Source organism: Caretta caretta, chromosome 11 (genome assembly GCF_965140235.1).
Source record: "Caretta caretta isolate rCarCar2 chromosome 11, rCarCar1.hap1, whole genome shotgun sequence".
In the NCBI taxonomy this organism is placed as follows: Eukaryota; Metazoa; Chordata; order Testudines; family Cheloniidae; genus Caretta; species Caretta caretta.
This window is the reverse complement of record NC_134216.1, coordinates 22,873,576-22,897,291: the sequence shown is the minus strand read 5'-3', so window position 1 is coordinate 22,897,291 and position 23,716 is coordinate 22,873,576. Positions and strand designations below refer to the sequence as shown.

At 42.1% G+C, this 23,716-nt stretch overlaps 1 protein-coding gene across 8 annotated transcripts in view; it reads right to left on the bottom strand.

Moving 5' to 3' along the window:
• Positions 1–23,716, bottom strand: part of KYNU (kynureninase) — a 181,539-nt gene that overhangs the window by 73,135 nt on the left and 84,688 nt on the right. For all 8 annotated transcript variants that reach the window (XR_012664351.1, XR_012664350.1, XR_012664349.1 and 5 more), the window contains 2 exons: positions 19,082–19,202; positions 2,675–2,757 (listed from right to left, as the gene is read on the bottom strand). Coding sequence is in view for 5 of the 8 variants with exons in the window: in XM_075117814.1 (XP_074973915.1) it covers positions 2,675–2,757; positions 19,082–19,202 (204 nt within the window). In the remaining 3 variants the exon portion in view is untranslated. The remainder of the gene's footprint in view (positions 1–2,674; positions 2,758–19,081; positions 19,203–23,716) is intronic.

The window sequence follows — 23,716 nt, the reverse complement described above, 5'->3', positions numbered from 1 at the left end:
ATATCAGGACTCATAGAAACCATCCTCAACACACTCACCACACAGAGGGCCAGCCTCTTCCAGGACTCAACTGACATTCTCCAGAAACTCTACAATATTAACAACCTCCCTCAGAACACAATCCTTGACATCATGGATGGCACCTCCCTATACACCAACATTCCTCACAATGATAGCATTTCTGCCTGCTTCAAATATCTACAAGACAACACTCAGATATTCACCCCAAACACTTTTCATCATCACCCATAATAATTTTACACTCAAAAACACACACTTTGTCCAAACCATGGGAACAGCCAGGGGTGCTAGGATGGTTCCCCAATATGCCAACCTCTTCATGGGACACATTGAGGAAGAGTTTCTGGACAAATGGATCATGAAACCAGTCATATACCTGAGATACATTGATGGTATTTTCATCCTCTGGACAGATGACCTAAATTCCCACATGAATTTATGGTGGAAATCTAACTACCATCAACCATCCATCAAATTCTCTCCAGAACATTCCCTCACTGTCACCTTCCTGAACACTACAATCAGCTACAACAATGGAACCCCACAGACAAATATATACAAGAAACCCATGGATTACCAAATTTACTTTCAAAGATCCATTAACCATCCCAAACACACCTAGAAACCAGTTATCTAAAGCCAGGCACACAGATTCACAGAATGTGTTCTGAGGAGAAAGTCCAACAAACCTTAAACACACTTAACTTCACCAAACAAGGTCATTTCACCAGAGAAGCAGATCACTCTACGGAAAGTGCCTCCCAAATACCCTGAGAAAACTTGCTTCATACAGAAGCAAAAAACAAACAAACAAACCACCCCTCCAAACATACACACACCCCTTGTCATCTATCACCCCACACTGGAACCCATACAAAGTACAATTAAACAGTTACAACCCATACTCGATGGGGACCACATGCTGAAATAAATCTTTCCTAAAGCCCCTCGACTGGCCTTCAAACAATGCTCCAACCTCTTTAAGCTCATCATCAGAAGTAAGCTCCTCACAAACTACACCGACCAACTCATGACAGATGCAAAACCTGCCGCTATGATGATGATCAATATGATGATGATCAATATCCCTCACAACGCACCTTTCAAGATCCATGAGCCCTACATATGCCTATCACAACATGTGGTGTACCTCATCAGGTGAAATAAATGCCCCCAAACAACAACTATCACTACACTCTTGAATGAATTCACATACAAAAATTATAAGGCAAAAACACCATATCAGCCGTGGCTGAATACTTTTCACAAAATGATCCATCCAGATCTGACTTCTCAGTCCTTGATCTCAAAAAAAAAAAAAAAAAACAAAAAAAAAACCCTGCACAACACCTTCAAAAAATGAGCCTGGGAGCTTAGATTCCTAACTTTGTTAGACATGAAAAATCATGGGGTTAACACAGGCACCGGATTTATGGTTTATTGCAACAACCGGTAACTCGCTAACCCCATTTTTTTTGGTCCTATGACTGCAAAGGTGTTAACAGGGCAACTCACCATGAGTGGTCTCTTAGAATGTCTGTTAAGTACTAATGCTAAAAAAATCTGTTCCACTTCATATTTAGCTCTGACACTGAGTAACTTCACCAGATCTGAAGAAGAGCTCTGTGTAGCTTGAAAGCTTGTCTTTCACCAGCAGCAAGTTGGTACAATAAAATATATTACCTCACCCATCTTGTATTTTTAGTATCCAGGCACCAACATGGCTACCACCACACTAACTCTAGAATAATCAGGTGTATTCATTGTTCAGCCTGGCAGATTCTTTAGAGGGGTGCAATGAAGGGATTGGTGCTCACAAGAGGTGCAAGTCAAATATTCTTTTTTGGCAGCTGGTTCTGCCCCCATGCTGATGAGGTAAACAACTCTTAACATGGGGCAGGGTTTCATGCTAGATCACAGAGTCATAGACTGTAAGGCCAGAAGGGACCATCATGATCATCTAGTCTGAACTCCTACACATCGCTGCCAACTGAACTGCACCCAACCCACTCCTGAAATAGACCCATAAGATGAGTACTGAAGTCTTCAAACCATGATTTAAAGAATTAAAGTTACAGAGAATCCACCATTTACTCTAATTTAAACCAACATGTGACCCATGACCCATGCTGCAGAAGAAGGTGAAAAAAATCACCATAGTCTCTGCCAATCTACCCTGGGGGTGGAAATTCCTCACCAACCTCAAATATGGCAATCAGTCAGACCCTGAGCATGTAGGCAAGACAAGGAGGAAAAGCAGGAAACATCTAGACAATCATTTGCTTTGGAACCAAAGGAATTATCATTGTTTCACTCCAACTCTCCCTTTAAAAGAGAAATGAAATGATGTTCACTGCCCTTTAAGAAGGGCTTTGGCTTCATATATAATAGCAAGTGGTTTATGATGATCCCAGAAGCCCTCACTGCAATTACTTTCAGGATATACTCATGGTCATATATTATCGTCCACATTCATCTCCTGAATCACATATAGATCTTAAAATAAGTTGTACTCTGTATTGAGCAGTCAGAAAGACTACTGTGAAACAAAGTGCTGAGAATTAAGTTTTAGATGTAAAGTTTCTGGGTTCTCCACCACCAGACAAAAAATTACACTTTTTCAAAAACAGTTTTCTCTCTGGCTCACACATACCCACAATATCAGCCATAAGCTCCACGATGCACTCATCTCCTAAAGCCCATGGGCGCTTACCACTGAAATGACCGTGAACACCTCTGAAAAGAAAGAGAAACAAATGATGAAAATGTATTCTGTTCCCTTTGGTACATTGCTAACAACACTAACTCAATATGGGGCTTGTTTCATCTGAACACAGTACATTCATTATACCACATGAGCTCATAACAAATAGAGTCACCAACAAACAATGAATTTATTGGCATCTAAGAGGGATTTTAAAGACTGGAAAACATCTAATTCAAAATTTTGACCAACAAAACAAGCAAACAAATAAACCCCAAAATGGATGTTTTGTTTAGAAAACCACAAAGGGCTAGATAACACCTTTATCACAAGTCCTGTATAAAGGGGCAGTACATAGTTGCACTGTCTCTGGAGCAGACTGGGTACAAGATCGGAACTTGGTGGTGCTTGCTGTGTGTGTGGAGAAGGGAAGTAATCTGTACCAGCCATATACCTGGCATAGCTGTGCTGGCTGGTGCATTGGAGTAGGCACTTCCTAACCCTGCCCACCGACACCACACACACGTGCAGGAGGGAGACTAGTGACCCTGCAACGCTGCTTTCCCACCTGCATTGCTAACAACAATTCTGGTAGCCAGCACAGGGGAGTAAGGGATGCTTTTTACACCCCCTTACTCTTGTGCATGGCTGCATAGCATAAGCCACAATCTAGTCCAAAAGCAGCATTGACACTGAAGGGGGGCTACATAGGGTGGAGGGGGAAGGACAGGAGGATTTCCTTGCTGTTAGGTAACAGCAATCCTTGCCTAAGATCATTTAGAGCCTCTTTGAATAGAAAAAGCTTTGCCCACTTGAATTCACCATATTGTACAAAATTACATGTATGTGTATGCTGTATATTCGGGGTGAACCTGCTCCACCAGACATTTCCTTTCTTCCCCCTAAAAAATTATTCAGAGCCATAGAACCCCAGATCCAAATGTCCTTTGAATTTGAGGGGGTGTGTGTATGAAACCCTAGCTGGTATTTCTAAATCGTATTTTGAAAATTATTCCTCTCTTTATAGGGACCAAACCAAACCCCTGGAGCATTTGGAATCTACACCTGAATCTGAACTACATGGCTGGAAGTCATCTCTGCTACAAACTCTGCAAAAAGATAAGTTTGTGAGGTAACCAATGTACTTATAAATCTACACATGCAAAATTGCAAATGTTTAATCACAAAATAAATCAGTATATGAAAAAATAACATTGGTGTTCATTTAAGGGTATTTTATTCCTGGACTCATCTCTCATACACTGTATAATTTTCCTGCTTGCTGAACACCAAAAGGCACGTGTGGAATCTGAAATACCAGACTGCAGGTGTCTGAACTGAAAAAGATTAAAGCTGCTTCAGAAGAGGAACTGGGCCAGTGGAGAAATGGGTAGAGAACAAAAAGAACCAGAAGCTGTGACAAAAGTAAAAAAGAACCGTGGTCTAAATAAACTTTCAAAATTACAGCAGGCTTATGATGTTTCCCCCAAACTCAGCGGGAGCCTTCTGGCATATTAATGCATCAGCAAACACGTTGTATGAACTAGCCACCAACATCAGAAGGGCTCATACCCTTTCCCACCTTCTTTAAAATGTTTTCCCCAAGCAGCTCCAAACCCTCCCTTGATCAATTTTTGTCCTGCAGCACCTCTCTTCCACACATATATGGATTTTTTATAATCCTATGGTTTCTGACTGACATGAGCCACTTTTACACTTCAGCAATTCACTGGTTCAGAGTAAAGAACAATTTCTGAACAAAGCAAAGACTTGTGTTACCCATCTCATCCTCACTTTGCTTAGGAAGAGCAAACCCCTGCACTGGCCCCTATGTAGATGCACAATGGAGCAAAGATGAGCAAAGACACTGCCATCTCCCTCATCTTGTTTACAAGAAGCACAATCTGGCCTTAAGATATTAAATGAGAAGAAATCTAACACTGAGACCAGAGGATATCACTACCCACAGTGCAGATACAATCATTATGGGCTGGGCTAAAACATCTTTTCCCAGCCTTAAAATTAATCCCTAAAGAAATAATTGTAATAGGCACAGTTCTTGTAGGTAAGTAATATTTCCAATTTGATAGTTGAGGAAACTGAGGCAGAGATGCTAAGTGACCAGTGGTTTTGGGGCAGAAGAAGTCAGTCTCAGAGCCAGGAGGATTAATCTGAAGGAGTTCCTAGGCTGGGCTCAGTCCATTAAACAATTTCTCTCTGTCTCTGTGCAGAGGATAACAGGTAGACAGCCATCACTAACTTCCCTTCAAAACTCATCTTTATGGTAGGATAGCAACCAAGCAAGCTTTAACAATACAGATTGTTGATGGGAAAACAGAAGGATTTTCCATGGGCTGAATAACCTCCCTGTCCTCACTGGATTTGCAGTTCTGAAAAGGGCACACTTTACATGGTTGAGTGGAAAGTGACAACAACCTATGGGATGTTCTTCTTTCTTTAGCTTTCTCCCTTCGATAGACATTAATGTCCTCCTAAGGTGAATTTACTGGTGAAAGATCTCTTCCCCAACATTCAACTCTGTATCAGAATTCCAGAACTAATTTCCAGTTTACCCAGAAAACTGATATGAACCTTGAACACTTTTTTATTTTATTTTGGGAGAAAAAAAAAAACCCTGGAAATAAAAGCATAATGGAGAATGGGAGAAGCAGTATTCATTATTATTATTCATATTATTATGGAACAGCTTTCAGCCTGTCTCTTTCCTGATGGCCAACATAAATGCTAAGAGACAAAAATTATTACAGCTAAAATGGTACTTAAAGGCATATTCTTGGCTCCTTTTTTATTTTAATCACATGGAACTCCGTAGCCTTTGCTGATGGCACAATACGTTCTATTACACTTAGGTTGTAAAATTCTATGTTTTGCCTCAGAGAATTTATCTTTCTGCATATTATGCCACCCCATTCCCAAGTCTGGTAGACACTGGGGATAATAATCTTTAAGGATATAGTAACAACTGAAGTTCTCATGGCATTCCGCTCATTGGACATAGATAGCCTACTGTCTCAATTTGTTTCTACTCTACCCTTAGGTAGTGACAGAGGTTTAAGTGGAGGTACCCGTGTCATAAATATAAAGGGAAGGGTAAACCCCTTTGAAATCCCTCCTGGCCAGGGGAAAGCTCCTCTCACCTGTAAAGGGTTAAGAAGCTAAAGGTAACCTCGCTGGCACCTGACCAAAATGACCAATGAGGAGACAAGATACTTTCAAAAGCTGGGACGAGGGAGAGGAACAAAGGGTCTGTGTCTGTCTGTGTGCTGCTCTTGCCAGAGACAGAACAGGAATGGAGTCTTAGAACTTTTAGTAAGTAATCTAGCTAGGTATGTGTTAGATTATGATTTCTTTAAATGGCTGAGAAAAGAATTGTGCTGAATAGAATAACTATTTCTGTCTGTATATCTTTTTTGTAACTTAAGGTTTTGCCTAGAGGGGTTCTCTATGTTTTGAATCTAATTACCCTGTAAGATATCTACCATCCTGATTTTACAGGGGGGATTTCTTTATTTCTATTTACTTCTATTTTTTTATTAAAAGTCTTCTTGTAAAAACTGAATGCTTTTTCATTGTTCTCAGATCCAAGGGTTTGGGTCTGTGGTCACCTATGCAAATTGGTGAGGCTTTTTATCCAACATTTCCCAGGAAAGGGGGGGTGCAAGTGTTGGGAGGATTGTTCATTGTTCTTAAGATCCAAGGGTCTGGGTCTGTAGTCACCTAGGCAAATTGGTGAGGCTTTTTACCAAACCTTGTCCAGGAAGTGGGGTGCAAGGTTTTGGGAAGTATTTTGGGGGGACAGACGCGTCCAAACAGCTCTTCCCCAGTAACCAGTAATTGTTTGGTGGTGGTAGCGGCCATTCCAAGGATAACGGGTGTAATATTTTGTACCTTGGGGAAGTTTTGACCTAAGCTGGTAAAGATAAGCTTAGGAGGTTTTTCATGCAGGTCCCCACATCTGTACCCTAGAGTTCAGAGTGGGGGAGGAACCTTGACATGGTGGCACAGTGGTGGGATTAACCTGAAATCATTTGAGATCCAGTTGAGATTTTTTGAACTAGAAATACAGAGTTTAAAAAGGAAATTTTTTTTTCTTTGGAAAGAAAGTCCAGAAAGCAGCTTTGAAACTTTGGCCAAGCAGAGACAAAAGGGGATTATCTTGTGAATTGCAGGTTTTTTTGCCTGGAGGCAGGGTACTTAACTCCTGCAGGGAAATTCACAGTCTTCCAACCCATTGTTTTTTTTTTTTTTCTTTTCTTCCTAAAAGTAAATAGGGGGTGTGTGTTCTACCCATTTGCTTTTTCTTTGGGCTGGGTAAGCAGGTTTCCAAGCAGTTGGAGGTTTTTTGCTTTAATTTGGGCCCAGAGCAGAGACAAGGGAATTGTCTTTTTCTGTAGGCTGACAATCACTATCAGAGAATAGGTATTCTATTGCAGCACAGCAAAATTTTACAGCCAAGTTTTGTTTGTTTATTTCTAAACCTCGGGTGTAAAGTTAGTTAAAAACAGAGAGGTTAGAATGACCAAATCCTCAGCTCGACTACAGCTGGAATTAGCCAAATTTCAGGCTGAGGAAAGACAAAGGGAACATGAAAGACAGATAGAACTCATGCAGCTGAAGAAGGAACAAGAAAGGGAGGCAGCGAGAGAAGCAGAACAACACCAAGCGGCTGCTCACAGGAGAGCTATGGAAGCGAGGGACAAAGAACTGGAGGAGAAGGAAAAAGAGAGGAAGTATGTGGAGGAGATGGAGAAGATAAAGGCCCAGCAGAATATACCAACAAACCCTAGCAATCCTTCTCCAGGTACCACTTCCCATCCCAGAAAGTTCCCCACCTACAAGGCAGGTGATGATACTGAGGCCTTCTTAGAGAACTTCGAAAGGGCCTGCCTTGGGTACAACATCTCTGCTGACCAATACATGGTAGAGCTGAGGCCGCAGCTCAGTGGACCCTTAGCTGAGGTGGCAGCTGAAATGCCTAAAGAACACATGAACAAGTATGAACTGTTTAAATCCAAGGCGAGAGTCAGAATGGGGATAACACCCGAGCAGTCTCGTCGGAGGTTCAGAGCCCTAAGGTGGAAACCAGACATGTCATTTACCCGACATGCCTACCACATTGTGAAACATTGGGATGCCTGGATATCAGGAGCAAGTGTTGAATCTCCAGTAAATTTGCCCTTCCTAATGCAAATGGAACAATTCTTAGAGGGTGTTCCTGAGGAAATAGAAAGATACATCCTAGATGGGAAACCCAAAACTGTAATTGAGGCAGGAGAGATTGGAGCCAGATGGGTGGAGGTGGCAGAGAAGAAGAAAACTGGTCGCAGTTGGAGCAGAGACCAGAAGGGACCACCCCAGACCACACCTTATTACCGGGGGCCGCCCAAAGCCCCACCTACCTCCCAAAGAACCCTCCAGACCCCTTATCGTCCCACCACCCCGTTCTCCAGCAGCCCTCCTCGCCCCAGTGACCCGTCAGCTGGACGATGTTTTAAATGTAACGAGCTGGGGCATGTAAAGGCCAACTGCCCCAAGAACCCCAACAGATTACAGTTCATTGCACCGGAATCACACCAGAGGTCCACAGGCCCAGATACCTCCCAGATACCCTTGGAGCGGAGGGAAACTGTGAGTGTGGGCGGGAAGAAGGTCACCGCGTGGAGGGACACCGGAGCACAAGTGTCAGCTATCCATGCTTCCTTAGTGGACCCCAATTTAATCAACCCAGAGATCCAAGTGACAATTCAACCCTTCAAGTCCAACTCTTTCAATTTGCCTACAGCCAAGTTACCTGTCCAGTACAAGGGCTGGTCAGGAATGTGGACTTTTGCAGTCTATGATGATTATCCCATCCCCATGCTGTTGGGGGAGGACTTGGCCAATCATGTGAAGCAGGCCAAGAGGGTGGGAATGGTCACCCGCAGCCAGGCTAAACAAGCCGTGAGGCCTAGCTCTGTTCCGGAAACTTCTATCAGGACCCAGTCAGAGGTGATGGACCCGGACCCCAGGCCAATGTCTGCAACAGCAGTAGTGGATCCAGTCCCAGAGACCCAGACGGAACCAGTCCTAGAACCGGAACCAGCCGAACAACCAACACCAGACCCCGTGTCAGCACTGAATCCAGTACTTGCAACCTCAACACCAGAAGGCCCCACCGAACCTGAACTGGCAGCAGCCGATAACCCTACACAAGAGGCTCAGCCGGAGCCTGAATCCCAACATAGTGCACCAGCGGAGAGCGGTTCACAGTCAACAGAAACAGCTCCATCCCCTATATCGCTTCCAGAGGGACCAAGCCTAGGTCCACAATCCCATGAGGAACTGATGTCTCCAGCATCAAGGGAACAGTTCCAGACCGAACAGGAAGCAGATGAAAGCCTCCAGAGAGCTTGGACGGCGGCACGGAGCAACCCACCGCCTCTCAGCTCTTCTAATCGATCCAGGTTTGTTGTAGAAAGAGGACTTTTATACAAGGAAACTCTTTCTGGTGGACACCAGGAAGACTGGCATCCTCAGAGACAGTTGGTAGTTCCAACTAAATACCGGGCCAAGCTCTTGAGCTTAGCCCATGATCACCCTAGTGGCCATGCTGGGGTGAACAGGACCAAAGACCGTTTGGGGGGGTCATTCCACTGGGAGGGAATGGGCAAGGATGTTTCTACCTATGTCCAGTCTTGTGAGGTGTGCCAAAGAGTGGGAAAACCCCAAGACCAGGTCAAAGCCCCTCTCCAGCCACTCCCCATCATTGAAGTTCCATTTCAGCGAGTAGCTGTGGATATTCTGGGTCCTTTTCCGAAAAAGACACCCAGAGGAAAGCAGTACATACTGACTTTCATGGATTTTGCCACCCGATGGCCAGAAGCAGTAGCTCTAAGCAACACCAGGGCTAAAAGTATGTGCCAGGCACTAGCAGACATTTTTGCCAGGGTAGGTTGGCCCTCCGACATCCTCACCGATGCAGGGACTAATTTCCTGGCAGGAACTATGAAAAACCTTTGGGAAGCTCATGGGGTAAATCACTTGGTTGCCACTCCTTACCACCATCAAACAAATGGCATGGTGGAGAAGTTTAATGGAACTTTGCGGGCCATGATACGTAAATTCGTAAATGAGCACTCCAATGATTGGGACCTAGTATTGCAGCAGTTGCTCTTTGCCTACAGAGCTGTACCACATCCCAGTTTAGGGTTTTCCCCATTTGAACTTGTATATGGCCGTGAGGTTAAGGGGCCATTGCAGTTGGTGAAGCAGCAATGGGAGGGATTTACACCTTCTCCAGGAACTAACATTCTGGACTTTGTAACCAACCTACAGAACACCCTCCAAACCTCTTTAGCCCTTGCTAGAGAAAACTTACAGGATGCTCAAAAAGAGCAAAAAGCCTGGTATGATAAACATGCCAGAGAGCGTTCCTTCAAAGTAGGAGACCAGGTCATGGTCTTAAAGGCGCTCCAGGCCCATAAAATGGAAGCATCGTGGGAAGGGCCATTCACGGTCCAGGAGCGCCTGGGAGCTGTTAATTATCTCATAGCATTCCCCACCTCCAACCGGAAGCCTAAGGTGTACCATATTAATTCTCTAAAGCCCTTTTATTCCAGAGAATTAAAGGTTTGTCAGTTTACAGCCCAGGGAGGAGACGACGCTGAGTGGCCTGAAGGTGTTTACTACGAAGGGAAATGTGCTGGTGGTGTGGAAGAGGTGAACCTCTCCATGACCCTTGGGCGTATGCAGCGACAGCAGATCCAGGAGCTGTGCACTAGCTACGCGCCAACGTTCTCAGCCACCCCAGGACTGACTGAACGGGCATACCACTCCATTGACACAGGTAATGCTCACCCAATTAGGGTTCAACCTTACCGGGTGTCTCCTCAAGCTAAAACTGCTATAGAACGGGAGATCCAGGATATGTTACAGATGGGTGTAATCCGCCCCTCTGAAAGTGCATGGGCATCTCCAGTGGTTCTAGTTCCCAAACCAGATGGGGAAATACGTTTTTGCGTGGACTACCGTAAGCTAAATGCTGTAACTCGCCCAGACAACTATCCAATGCCACGCACAGATGAACTATTAGAGAAACTGGGACGGGCCCAGTTCATCTCTACCTTGGACTTAACCAAGGGGTACTGGCAGGTACCGCTAGATGAATCTGCCAAGGAAAGGTCAGCCTTCATCACACATCTCGGGCTGTATGAATTTAATGTACTCCCTTTCGGGCTGCGAAATGCACCCGCCACTTTCCAAAGACTTGTAGATGGTCTCCTAGCGGGATTAGGAGAATATGCAGTCGCCTACCTTGACGACGTGGCCATATTTTCGGATTCCTGGGCAGACCACCTGGAACATCTACAAAAAGTCCTTGAGCGCATAAGGGAGGCAGGACTAACTGTTAAGGCTAAGAAGTGTCAAATAGGCCTAAACAGAGTGACTTACCTTGGACACCAGGTGGGTCAAGGAACTATCAGCCCCCTACAGGCCAAAGTGGATGCTATCCAAAAGTGGCCTGTCCCAAAGTCAAAGAAACAGGTTCAATCCTTCTTAGGCTTGGCCGGTTATTACAGACGATTTGTACCGCACTACAGCCAAATCGCTGCCCCACTGACAGACCTAACCAAAAAGAAACAGCCAAATGCTGTTCAGTGGACCGGAAAGTGTCAGAAGGCCTTTAACAAGCTTAAAGCGACACTCATGTCTGACCCTGTACTAAGGGCCCCAGACTTTGACAAACCGTTCCTTGTAACCACAGATGCGTCCGAGCGTGGTGTGGGAGCAGTTTTAATGCAGAAAGGACCTGATCAAGAATTCCACCCTGTAGTGTTTCTCAGCAAAAAACTGTCTGAGAGGGAAAGCAACTGGTCAGTCACTGAAAAAGAATGTTACGCCATTGTCTACGCTCTGGAAAAGCTACGCCCATATGTTTGGGGACGGCGTTTCCACCTGCAAACCGACCATGCTGCACTGAAGTGGCTTCACACCGTCAAGGAAACTAACAAAAAACTTCTTCGGTGGAGTTTAGCTCTCCAAGATTTTGATTTCGACGTCCAACACATCTCAGGAGCCTCTAACAAAGTGGCTGATGCACTCTCCCGTGAAAGTTTCCCAGAATCAACTGGTTAAAATCGTCCTTGAGATGTGGAAAATATTGTTAGTCTTTATGTACTTGGTAGTATATTTAGAGATGCATGTATCTTATTAACTCTGTTTTTCCTAGAGCTCCAGGAAGAAATCCCAGCCAGTGTTTCACCCTAGCTGAGATTTGGGGGGCGTGTCATAAATATAAAGGGAAGGGTAAACCCCTTTGAAATCCCTCCTGGCCAGGGGAAAGCTCCTCTCACCTGTAAAGGGTTAAGAAGCTAAAGGTAACCTCGCTGGCACCTGACCAAAATGACCAGGAGGGGACAAGATACTTTCAAAAGCTGGGACGAGGGAGAGGAACAAAGGGTCTGTGTCTGTCTGTGTGCTGCTCTTGCCAGAGACAGAACAGGAATGGAGTCTTAGAACTTTTAGTAAGTAATCTAGCTAGGTATGTGTTAGATTATGATTTCTTTAAATGGCTGAGAAAAGAATTGTGCTGAATAGAATAACTATTTCTGTCTGTATATCTTTTTTGTAACTTAAGGTTTTGCCTAGAGGGGTTCTCTATGTTTTGAATCTAATTACCCTGTAAGATATCTACCATCCTGATTTTACAGGGGGGATTTCTTTATTTCTATTTACTTCTATTTTTTTATTAAAAGTCTTCTTGTAAAAACTGAATGCTTTTTCATTGTTCTCAGATCCAAGGGTTTGGGTCTGTGGTCACCTATGCAAATTGGTGAGGCTTTTTATCCAACATTTCCCAGGAAAGGGGGGGTGCAAGTGTTGGGAGGATTGTTCATTGTTCTTAAGATCCAAGGGTCTGGGTCTGTAGTCACCTAGGCAAATTGGTGAGGCTTTTTACCAAACCTTGTCCAGGAAGTGGGGTGCAAGGTTTTGGGAAGTATTTTGGGGGGACAGACGCGTCCAAACAGCTCTTCCCCAGTAACCAGTAATTGTTTGGTGGTGGTAGCGGCCATTCCAAGGATAACGGGTGTAATATTTTGTACCTTGGGGAAGTTTTGACCTAAGCTGGTAAAGATAAGCTTAGGAGGTTTTTCATGCAGGTCCCCACATCTGTACCCTAGAGTTCAGAGTGGGGGAGGAACCTTGACAACCCGAATAAATGAATGCATGCCTGGTTTATCAAAGCTCAGGAGAAAAGCTGATAGAGAACCATTGTGTAGACTACAGTGAGTTTCTCACTGAGCAATTAGTATTTATGCAGTTGCTTGTCTGTTTGCAATTTGGCATGACATCTTAATGCCATTTTCCCTTTAAGACTTTTGGGGGGCTGTCCCCCAGCTGATTGATTATTTCCCTATGGAACTTTAAATTTCCAACTTCAAGGGTCTTCTGGTCTCATCCAACCTTTTACAAGAGGGAGAGAGAGAGAGAGAGAGAGAGAGAGAGAGAGATTCTTGTCCTGTCCCAATCATCTACAAACAAAAGGAAGGATCTTCCTTTGCCAGTGTTTTATGCCAGTTATTTTATGAGCCAACACAGATATTTAAATTTTGATTATAGTTTCAGCCCCAGGTGTGTGTGTGTGTGGGGGGGGGGGCTGTAACCTGAGGCTGAAACCCTCAGGCTTCAGCTTTGTCCCTGGGGGTATGGGGCTTAGGCTTCAACCCAGGGCCCCAGCAAGTCTAATGCCGGCCCTGGTGACCCCATTAAACTGGGATTGTGACCAGTGTTCCCTCTAATTTTTCCCACCCATCTGCGGAATAAATTTTGTTATGTGCCCCAATATGGAGGTGGTGTGTGACACATGGTTGGTTCAGAATCTCCTCCTAGCAATGGATAAACATCAATGGCCAGACCTCCTCAGTAAGTGTAAATCTTCATCATTTTGTTGAGTTCAGTTCTTGCCACCAAGTGTCTATGCTGATGGCAGCAGATCTTTAAGTTGCTACTGATAATTGCTGGTGGCAGGGTGTTCTCCAACAATGATCAAGAGTTTAGAAACTTGCTTCCACTCACTTCATCAGAAATAGTCTGAATTTGTTGATCTTCAGAGAGCACTACAAGGTTCATTTTCCCATTTTTAGAAAGTGGATGCTGCAAGAAGAGTAATATTTAGGGAGGATGGAGTATTTTTCATCACTGTGCTGTGCTGTGTGGTGTAATTAAGTTACCACCATATTTGGGAGGATTGCTGTTAGTTCCCTGTTTTCATATTTGCTTGATTATTTGTCAGTGTCCGATTAGGATGCCTAGAGGGTGAGATGGGCACCTTTTAGTTGTTTGTATAAATGAAAATAAATAATAAGGGATTCAGGAAAGGGACAGTAAAGTTAAGGGGGTGCAAATGAATGGGGGCAAAGGACCTAGGAGAAGAAAAGGAGACGGGGCCAGTGAAAAGGAGAAAGAAACAGAAGAAGACATGGAGCAAGTTGGAAAGGGCCAACATAAAAGGGTAAAGAGAACCAAGGCAAGAGAGGAGAAGTTTCTAGTCTCTCCCCAGACCCTAATCTGTTTAGATGCTTTAATCACATACAGCTTAAGATAATTGCTTTTCTGCCACTATTCTTGCTGCTACTGGGCAGTGTTCCTTTGCCGCTCTTGCTTACCTGAGAAACAACCAAGGCACTACAATGAGTGAGCACAGTTTGAATGGACTAGCTTTGAAGTTTATTGAAAGAAGACCAAAGACACTAACAACCTGATAGAAAAGGTGAAGTACTGCTTTACAAGACAGCCAGGATCCCTGAGAGTACTGCTTGTGTAAAATATAGATTTACTTGCTTTCATAAGGATACATCTAATTTGCATGATGCTACTTATTTGATTCCTTTTATTTAGTTGTATTACCACACTCATCCCCCACTGCAAAATCTTACATTGACAACATATAGGCCATTAAACAGCCATCAGTTGTAACAACCCTCTGACACTACTTAGTTGGCCTGGAGTTTACCTAGTTGTGCTTTACCTAAAGGTAAAAGGTACCATAAACCATTTTGAATGGCTTCAACTATCTACACTCTATTTTTATTGCTTTTTTTTTCTTTTGCATGCTGGCTTCTCCAAGTATAAGCTTCTCTACTCTGTTCTATTTTGTATTGACCTTATTTTGACATTCTCAGTTGCCTTAGGTGTCTCTATAGCTAACACGGTGATATAGTTTTTTTAACTTTCTGCTATTTACTGAGTAAGGTGTTTTGGGCCAAATTGTATTTTTTCACAAGAAGCCTGTAGATTTGTTCCCTCTATTCAGAGGTTTGAAATCATATTTACCCATATTTTTTTTCTAAGATTCTAGGTTTTGTTGTGAAGGCATTTTTGATATTATGGAACCTCATACTGCATCACCTTTCCTTTTGGATTTTTCTATTCATTAAGCGGGGAAAAATCCTTCATTGTCACAAAGACAAACAGAACAATGGAAAGCAAACCAACAAAAAGGGACAGTGAGGGAGCTGAAATATGCTCTGTCTGCATCATTTTACAGAGAAGAGTGCTATCTGACTTTAACCTTTTGAAAGAAGTCAGCCGTTTCCGTGATAAAGTACAATAATCATACAGAAATGGACAGGGTTGCAATTTTTTTTAAATGAATACAGAAACTGCAGAGCTGTGCTGAATGAATAGCCAAGAGGAAAGAGTGCTTCACAAAGTTCAAATTCATTCAGAACAACTCCCTCCTCCCCATAAGAATGCAACTAGCTATTATAAGTTCTAAGCCAGGTTTATTAACCTTCATCTTCTAAGGAGTAAAACAAGGAAGTGCAACGTTTCCACATTTACAGTGTAATGTATATTATTATGCTTCTGTAGCAGCCAATTGCCTATTGTAGAAAATTTATCCAATTAGTAGAACCTACTTTCCCCAGTCAACCTCCCCACCTTTCCTATGACCACTCACCAGGAACTCATATCTGTTCCAGTCATATCCTTGTGAGGTGCCCCAGGGGCACCCAGAGTTCTGAGGCACCTTACCACTACCTGCCTTCAGTATGAAGCATTCTTTTCTATGCCTGCAGTAGCTCAGCTCCCTGAAATCAAAAGCCTCTGGTCACACGAGCACTGCCATCCAGGTCTCTGCAGACTTCACTTTTTCTGTGCAGGCTAGTGATAGGTACACACCAATCCCTGCGTGCTCGGAGTGCTCCTTGCAGTGTCCAGCCTTTAAGCACTGAACACTCACAGAAATTACCAGGTAAGAGGTCCCCAAAGAAACTAACACACCAGCTTGTTAGAGTCAATGGAAGTTCAGCTCCAATAGAACATTACTGCACTGATACATTTATAGTGAAAACACCCAGAAGTTAATTATCACAGGATAAGATACAAGAGATAGCCAATGAGGACAATAGAAACAAAGGATTACGTAAAAAGGAACAACATAAAAAGCAAACTTGGGTCTACGCTTCTCTATGGTTACCTTTCCTATTTAATAAAGGAGATTTTCCCCTAGGATTCAGTCTTTTGCAGAGCTAGCTGGGTTTCAGTCAAACTAGGATCCAAGCATTCATGCCTCAGTGAATGGAAAAAAATGGTGTCTTTTTCCCTTTGTCTTATACCCCCAAAGTTTTTTATTTTGTCCCCAGAGTCAGGATGTGCCCCTCCTCCCCTGGGGTTTATTTTCTAGTATCTTGTAGTCTCCTGTTGGGGTGGCTGCAGAGAGAGATGCCTGTCTCTCCCAGTTCTGGGGTGGTTGCGGGGAGAGACATCTGTTTACGCCAGCCAGGGCTGCTGCGGGAGACAGGGCTGGGGGAGTCCTCTCTCCCTGCCACAGCCCCAGGGCTGAGCGTGCCTCTTCAAATCCCCAAACCTATCTCTCCCTAACTCCTTACTGCAGGGTTTGTGAGGTCCCCATAGAGATTGGTGTAGGTGACAGAATCATCCCTCTGTGTGACCACAGCTCCCACTAGTGTCATTATTCCACCACAGCGGTCTGTGGGCTGCCTCAGCTTTTCTCTCTTGGGCTGCCTCAGCTTTGTCATGGTTATATATATAGATTTTTTAAAGTTATATCATCTAGGGTTTTTTGTTTGCACATAACAAAATTCATTCTGCACATGGATGGAAAAAATAGAGAGAACTTTGCCTATAATGCTTAATCTACATGGCTGACAGAGAGACAGGTGAATCAAAGTCCTTTGTTTGCTCCAAAACATGTTTGTCATCTCTGCCTTGGATGCAGATTTTAAAACATAATTTCAGTACATATACACAACTGCTTAAATATCATCTGTACATACACCTCACAATGGTTATGAGAATCAGTATGACAAATATGTATTAGATACCTCCCCCTTGACCCTCTTTGGATAAATATCATGAAAGCAATGTGTCCAGCATAGTGAGTCTGCCAGGCCTGTTAGGAGTTTCTGTTATGGAACAATGAACCTTTTAGCCATTGGCACTGAGGGGTTCTTAAGGTCAATATACTCTACCCAGTAAAACTGTCCTTTTTTCTTCTTTTCCCAAATAACTCAGTCATCTGATTATTCTCTTCCCTTCTAATCTCCACTCCCTCATTATTATGTATCCCTTCTCTCTCTCCCCTGTGGCAGTTGCCCAGGTATCTGTTGGACACTTCAGAAAGCAGGCTAAGATTCTATGCTCCATAGACTATATTATCTAAATTTACCTGACAATCCCTTAGGGAAGAGGAGAGGGAGGAAAAGAGTGGCAATAAGGTAACATGAGAATTCAATAGTTCAATTCCTTCTCTCTCTCTCTCTAGTTTCATATATTTTTCTCCCCACATGTCTCACAAGTAAGTTTTTAGGTGGGATTGAATGTGCCATAAAAGAAGATACAGAAATTAGAGCAGGTTGAAAAATAGGGTCCCCACTTCCCCATGGAAAATTTTGATTTTTCACAGGGAAAAAAATGCTGAATTTTCTAGTGGAAATAAAATTAAAATTTTCACAGAAACGATAGACTTTCCTTGAAAATACTTGTTTAGCTGCAAGTCCTGGTGAAAGAAAAAAGGATAGAAAAATTTTGACTAGCCTTAATACAAAAGTTTGTATGAAGAAACACTAGAAGATTGCAGTAGTTGAAGCAGCAGATAATAAAGGTGTGGAGAAGGGATTTGGCTGCTAAGACAGAAAGGAAGGGACAGACTTCAGAGATGTCTTTGGGAATCTTCTCCTCTGTCTTTTGTCTCTCTCCTATTCCCTCCCTCTAACTCCTCTAACTTCTTCCCCATTCTGTCTCTTCTCTTCCTCTTCAATTTTAAAGTGAACCTGGTCCCCTTAGTGAGGCCACTGATGGTGGGAACTCTCCAGGTGTTCCAACATCAGATCCACATTGGAAGCACTTGCACTACTTTGTACGGCTCTTTGCACTTTTACTATAGCATATGCAGTGTGGTTAGCAGAGCTGTAATGTGCAGAGAGACTCTCTACTCATAGCAGTGGGGCTACTAGCTGCATCAGAAGGAGGTCCCCTTTTAGTCACCTGATATAGCTGTTGTCTCTGAACATCATTGTTCTCAATACAGCTGCACAAATCATAAGCCCAGCTGCCGCTGCCTTACTATTATTTATTATTCAATTGCAAGTTTAATTAGTTTCTAATAAATTCCCCTTTTAAGCAGCACATGGAGATGTTTGTGAAGTCCCCAGTGCTGCAATTTATCCATCTTTTCTTATGCCAGGTCCACACTGTGGGGCTAGTTCTAATCCATGTTCGGCTGCTTGCTCAGACTCTGCCATGGACAGAAAGTTTGTTCTTCCCGTACAGAATGAATTTTCAGGCATGGTATAGGAACAGCTGGGGGAACAGCCAACACTGGCAGCCATACTACCTGCGCTGAGGGCCATCTCAATGGGAGTTTGCCTATTTTAAGGATTGTTGGGATGAATTATGAGCAATGAGGAATACTAATAAGAACATCATGGGAACTGACATTGTATCATGTATATTGGCAAGTACCCATAATTATATGAGCATGTGTGCTCTCTGTGTAAGCACAGCTAGAGCTTGAATGGAGCAAATTGAAGTCTGTAATCTGAAGATCTTCCAGGTGAGCCAAATGGGAGCCTCCCTCTGGCTTAACCAATGAAAACCAGGCTAAAATGGTCTCCTGGAAATTTCTCTTTGCCTATTTTCCAGCTCACATCTTCTAAAGAAGATTTAAATTTTGCTAGGAAGAGACTGAATGTGCTTTATCTTTGTCTTGGGAATGGTTTGAACATAATATTCTCCTGATAAAATGTTTTCAGGCTAGTTCTCCAGATAAGATAAAAGGTTGCCCCCTGAAGCAATGATGGTTAATGTTTTACATACCCTTTAATTACTTACCTTCTAGCCCACATATCCAACTCTTCATCCAGGTAAGCTTTAACTTTTTTTGGCTGAAGTCCAAGAGAATTCCCAGCAAAGTATATGCAGCTTTCATTTTCATTCACTAAAGTTGAGTCGGCTGAGAGGGGAAAAAATAAAACAGCTCAATTATAACTGTACCATTATTCAGACAGTAGTATCATCCCCATCCACTCCAAAGAGAACCAATTTCCTGATCAATGAAAAGATCAAATAAATGTATTAAAATACATGCTAGAAACACACATTAAGGTTACATTCCTTTGTGCAGTGATTTGATTTTAGGGCTATAGAAAAATAGATTAAATGACTAGAAAATATCTCTTGCTTGGTTTTGCAATACTTCATTGAACTGAACCATTAGCACATTTGTCAGAGGTAAAGACAACTTGGGTAACTTCTTAATTAAACCTTAAAAGTCTTTTAAAAAGCATAAATCAGACAGCAATTTTAATCTAATCTGTTTTACAGATGCTCTGTGCCTGTTTTTCATGCACATTCTTTTTAACATGAACGATAGAGTGGTGTAAATATTATTCAGACTTCTAAATTGGTTCTATTAACTGTTCCTTTGTTATCCAGGAAGACAATAATAGTCTCACTGAGACTAGAGAAAAGAATCTTATTCAGAATTTAGAGCTGTAAATCTCACTAGTACGCCTTAAATTCCAATCAAACATTAAAGAAGGTAATGAATTAAAAGCTAAACTGCTCCTCTGTACTACAGTCCCCTCTTCAGACAAATGCCCATTGGCTACTGATGCAGAAAGCTGGGCCTATTTCCTTCCCACATTGTTCTACCTTTACATCTGTTATCCTGTGGATTCTCTTTTTTTTGTTATCAACTGCATATAGGGCTTGGGCCTGGGCTTTTTTCCTCTCAAAAAATGCTGATAATTTCCCTTTCCCTGCCATCTTTAATGCCACATTGCACTGTTGTGGCTGTCCAACTATGCTTGCTTTTCAGCACCATATTAATTATTCCACAACTTCTCTGACTAGTATATTGTAAAGCCATGACATTGCACCAGTCACCACTATTCCCCTTTCATTCACAGAGCTCTTCATTTGATTAGCTTACGCTACTACTTAGCTCTCTATGTAGCTGTTCTGCACCTCCTTTTCTTCACACCATTGGCCCTCAAATTATTTCTGGAGGGGCTCAGAGGGATAGGCGTGGGTCTGTAATGCAGTGTTCCAAAATACTGAAGGACTGTAGCTAAGCACTGGAGCATAGTAGTAACAAAGAGACAACTGCAGTTAAAACATGTGCCCTTACATAAGGCTGAATATAAAACAATATGTACAATATAAAAAAGAAATAGATAAAATTTATATTCAAATTCATTAGATAAGATATAGTAAGTGGTTTCCACATCTACTTGAATGATTCCAACAGGTCAGATTTAATAACATATATCCTTTTGCACACGGAAGTATAACATTGCTCTACATATAATTTAGAGATGTGTTTCTAATGATTTAAGGTCACCTTTAATCGAAGACCAAGAGCAAGTGGTCTTTCAGTGATGTTCAGTCTAAATGAAGGGGAAATATATAATTTTTTCATTAGCCATGGAGGAGCTACTGGCTATGCTGGTATATGATATAGTTATATGCCTTGTTATAGAATGATGGGTAGATGGTCAAAGAAGAGATTAGGAGGTTTACTGTAACCTTTCGATATTTTCTTTAAGAAAGTATAGTCCAGCAGTTTCAAGCTGAGGGCATCCCAACAAAGCAAGTATAATGGAGACTATGCAAAGAAGTGCTTAGAAGTCTGAATATTTATCTAACTTTTCTGCTGTCATCTCACTCCACTTGTTCCACTCATCCATATGCTTGCCAGACTCCCAGAGCAACGTGCCATGGAATTAGTCTGTTGGCAGGTTTTCACTTGATTTATATAGTGTAAACAGTTATTACAATTTACATTATGATAAAGTTAAACTATCATTATGATATTTGACACTTTTTAGAGTACATAATATTACACCTGTCTCCCATGGATGTTCTCATCTCCCTCTTTCAAGACTATGTTAAAGCCTCATTGTAATGTTTTATGTAAATATATAAAGAATACTTGATGGCTAATATCTGTAATGACATTTATCTTCAGGAGCGAGTTATCTAGGATCCACTCATGTGTGAAGCTAAATGTCAAGAAAGATCAGTCATTATAGTATATCTATACAATGTAAATATTTTTTACCCTGCTGTTCTTCAGGACAGGAGCTGTATTTCATGACAGTTTAAAAAAAAAAAAAGATAGAGGACTCAGGATGTGTGAGAACAATGGGTTCTGAACACTGTTAAAACTTTTACTGCCTTGTATGTTGTTGTGCCATCAACGAAATATGTAACAGTGCAGTCTTGGGGCCTAGATACCATGGTGAATGGAGTTGGGGGTTGGGGTGGGGAGGGAGAAACAATTACATTACAAGTGTGTTAAAACAGAGAAAACAAAATATAGAAATCTCCTTATAGTTGTGTGTATAGAAAGAGATACTTTCTTGGATTCCAAGTTGCTGAGATATTAAGCTGATAGGTGCCCTAGAGATATTTGGGACAGAGACAAAGAGAGAGAGGGCTCCATAACCATTCACCTGTCTGCTATGCATCGTGGGGGAAATAAAGAACAAAAGTAGGGTAATCAGCCCAAAATGGGAGCAGAGAAGAAAGCAGGTGTTCAGAAGTATCCCCCAAATGTGCATCTGCCAGAAATCCTCTGTGCAAACTCCATTTCAGAGCAGATGGACCACAAACAAATATGTAGCCTGCTGTTAGACTAAAATATCCATGATTTGGGCTCAATCCTACTTCCATTGAAGTCAGTGACAAAGCTCCTATTGACTTCATAGAGAGGAAGGATCAGTCCCCACCTGCACATATAGAGAACTAGATTGGATATCCCTCCATGCTCTGTAACTCATCAGAGGGGTCACAGAGTGCAGCTTTGCTAGGGAATCTAATGAAAGTATGGAAACAGAAGCAAATCATGTTGCCAGTATTTAGGATGAGCAGGAAGGAGTAGGAAAGCAGCGATACTTTCATAAATTTGTCCAGAGATTCATGGAATCCCCTCTGTCTTCTACCATGATCTCTACCTAACACACAGTTCAGGGACTCACCTTTACTCCTTATTCCCCTGTGTTTTCTGATGTGCCACCTCTACCCGCACTTGCAGAGGAACATGCATGCAGTGGATTATTTGGTAGCAGTTTTGTGGGCAAATATTTATTTCTATGTGTTGTTACACTGAAGGTAGACAGAGTGCTTTATTTATTTCATAATGGACACATTTTGCAGAAAGAAGCTAGTTATAGATCTACTAGGTATCAGCTTTGAATTTTTCTTGAATTATTAAATGTCTCCTGGTAGCTTGCAACAGCAGGAAGGAACAAGTTTGCTACACAGATTTACCATGTAAGGAAACAGCATGATGTCCTTGAAGCTTCCAGAATTATATTGATTTGAACTGGTGTGCACTTTGTGCTTAGACTTGCTCATGGGAGATCTGAAACAGATTTGGTTTTCTAAACCAAAACTTAGATGATAGTAGGTGTGCTGCAAAGGTGATTATTTTGATTTCTCTTTATAGAATTTCAGTACCAACATATCCTTTCAGACAGTACCCTGCTACCAAGCATGGCATTGGTATTGGCTGCATGGGGGTGAAGGGTCTGTGTGGACAGTCACTACTAACTGAAGGATCCTTTGTGGACAAGAGTGGTTGGAGTTGGGAAAAGAGGTAAATTAACTGAATTATTAATGAAGCTATTATCATCAGGCATCCTCAGCGAAACAAGAAACCTGTTCACCAGCCTTTGCAACTGATATTTTATACTAATCCTCTCATAAGAAACCATATTGTAAAATTTACCATTTAAAACATTCACAATTTAAATTAAAAAAAAATTCCAACATGTCCCCTATGGATAGCAGCATTTACAATATTCCTCATTTGAAAGGCTTTGTTACAAAACTACCATTACTGCATCCACAAATAATATTCACTTACTCTTGTGCCTGTATTCAGCTACCAGATCCATGGTGCACATATGAACAGAGTAAATAACAATAAATAATCACAAAACTCATATATCCTTCCCATGCCTTTCTCTGAGCTTCGCAGTACTTTCTGTCCACTCTTGTTTAGATTGCAAACTGTTCAAGGCAGGCACTGTCTATGTTTTGTCTTGTGCACCACTCAGCCTATTACTGGCACTTAACAAAAAACAAGTACCGGTAATAGCCTCCAATTACTCACCTGTCAATATGAAGCAGTTGGATATGTCCAGATTATCATTCCTAACCTTTGTAATTTGAATAGGAAGTCTCCTGTAAGAGGGATTCATTTCTGTAACGATGGTTCTACTGTAACCACTTTGGGGAAGTTAGTTTGTTTTCCATGTTTTTGAACCATGTTTTAAAATAAGAGTCATATTTCAATAACATTATTCATCCTGAATAGTAATTTACTATTACAGCAGTTCAATGACTTACATGGGATTTTTTGTTGTTATTACTATCATGAGAAAAGGTATTAACATTGCCCTACATACATTGGTCAAGATGATGCATGCATTATTAAAATTGTACCAATTTTTTTGC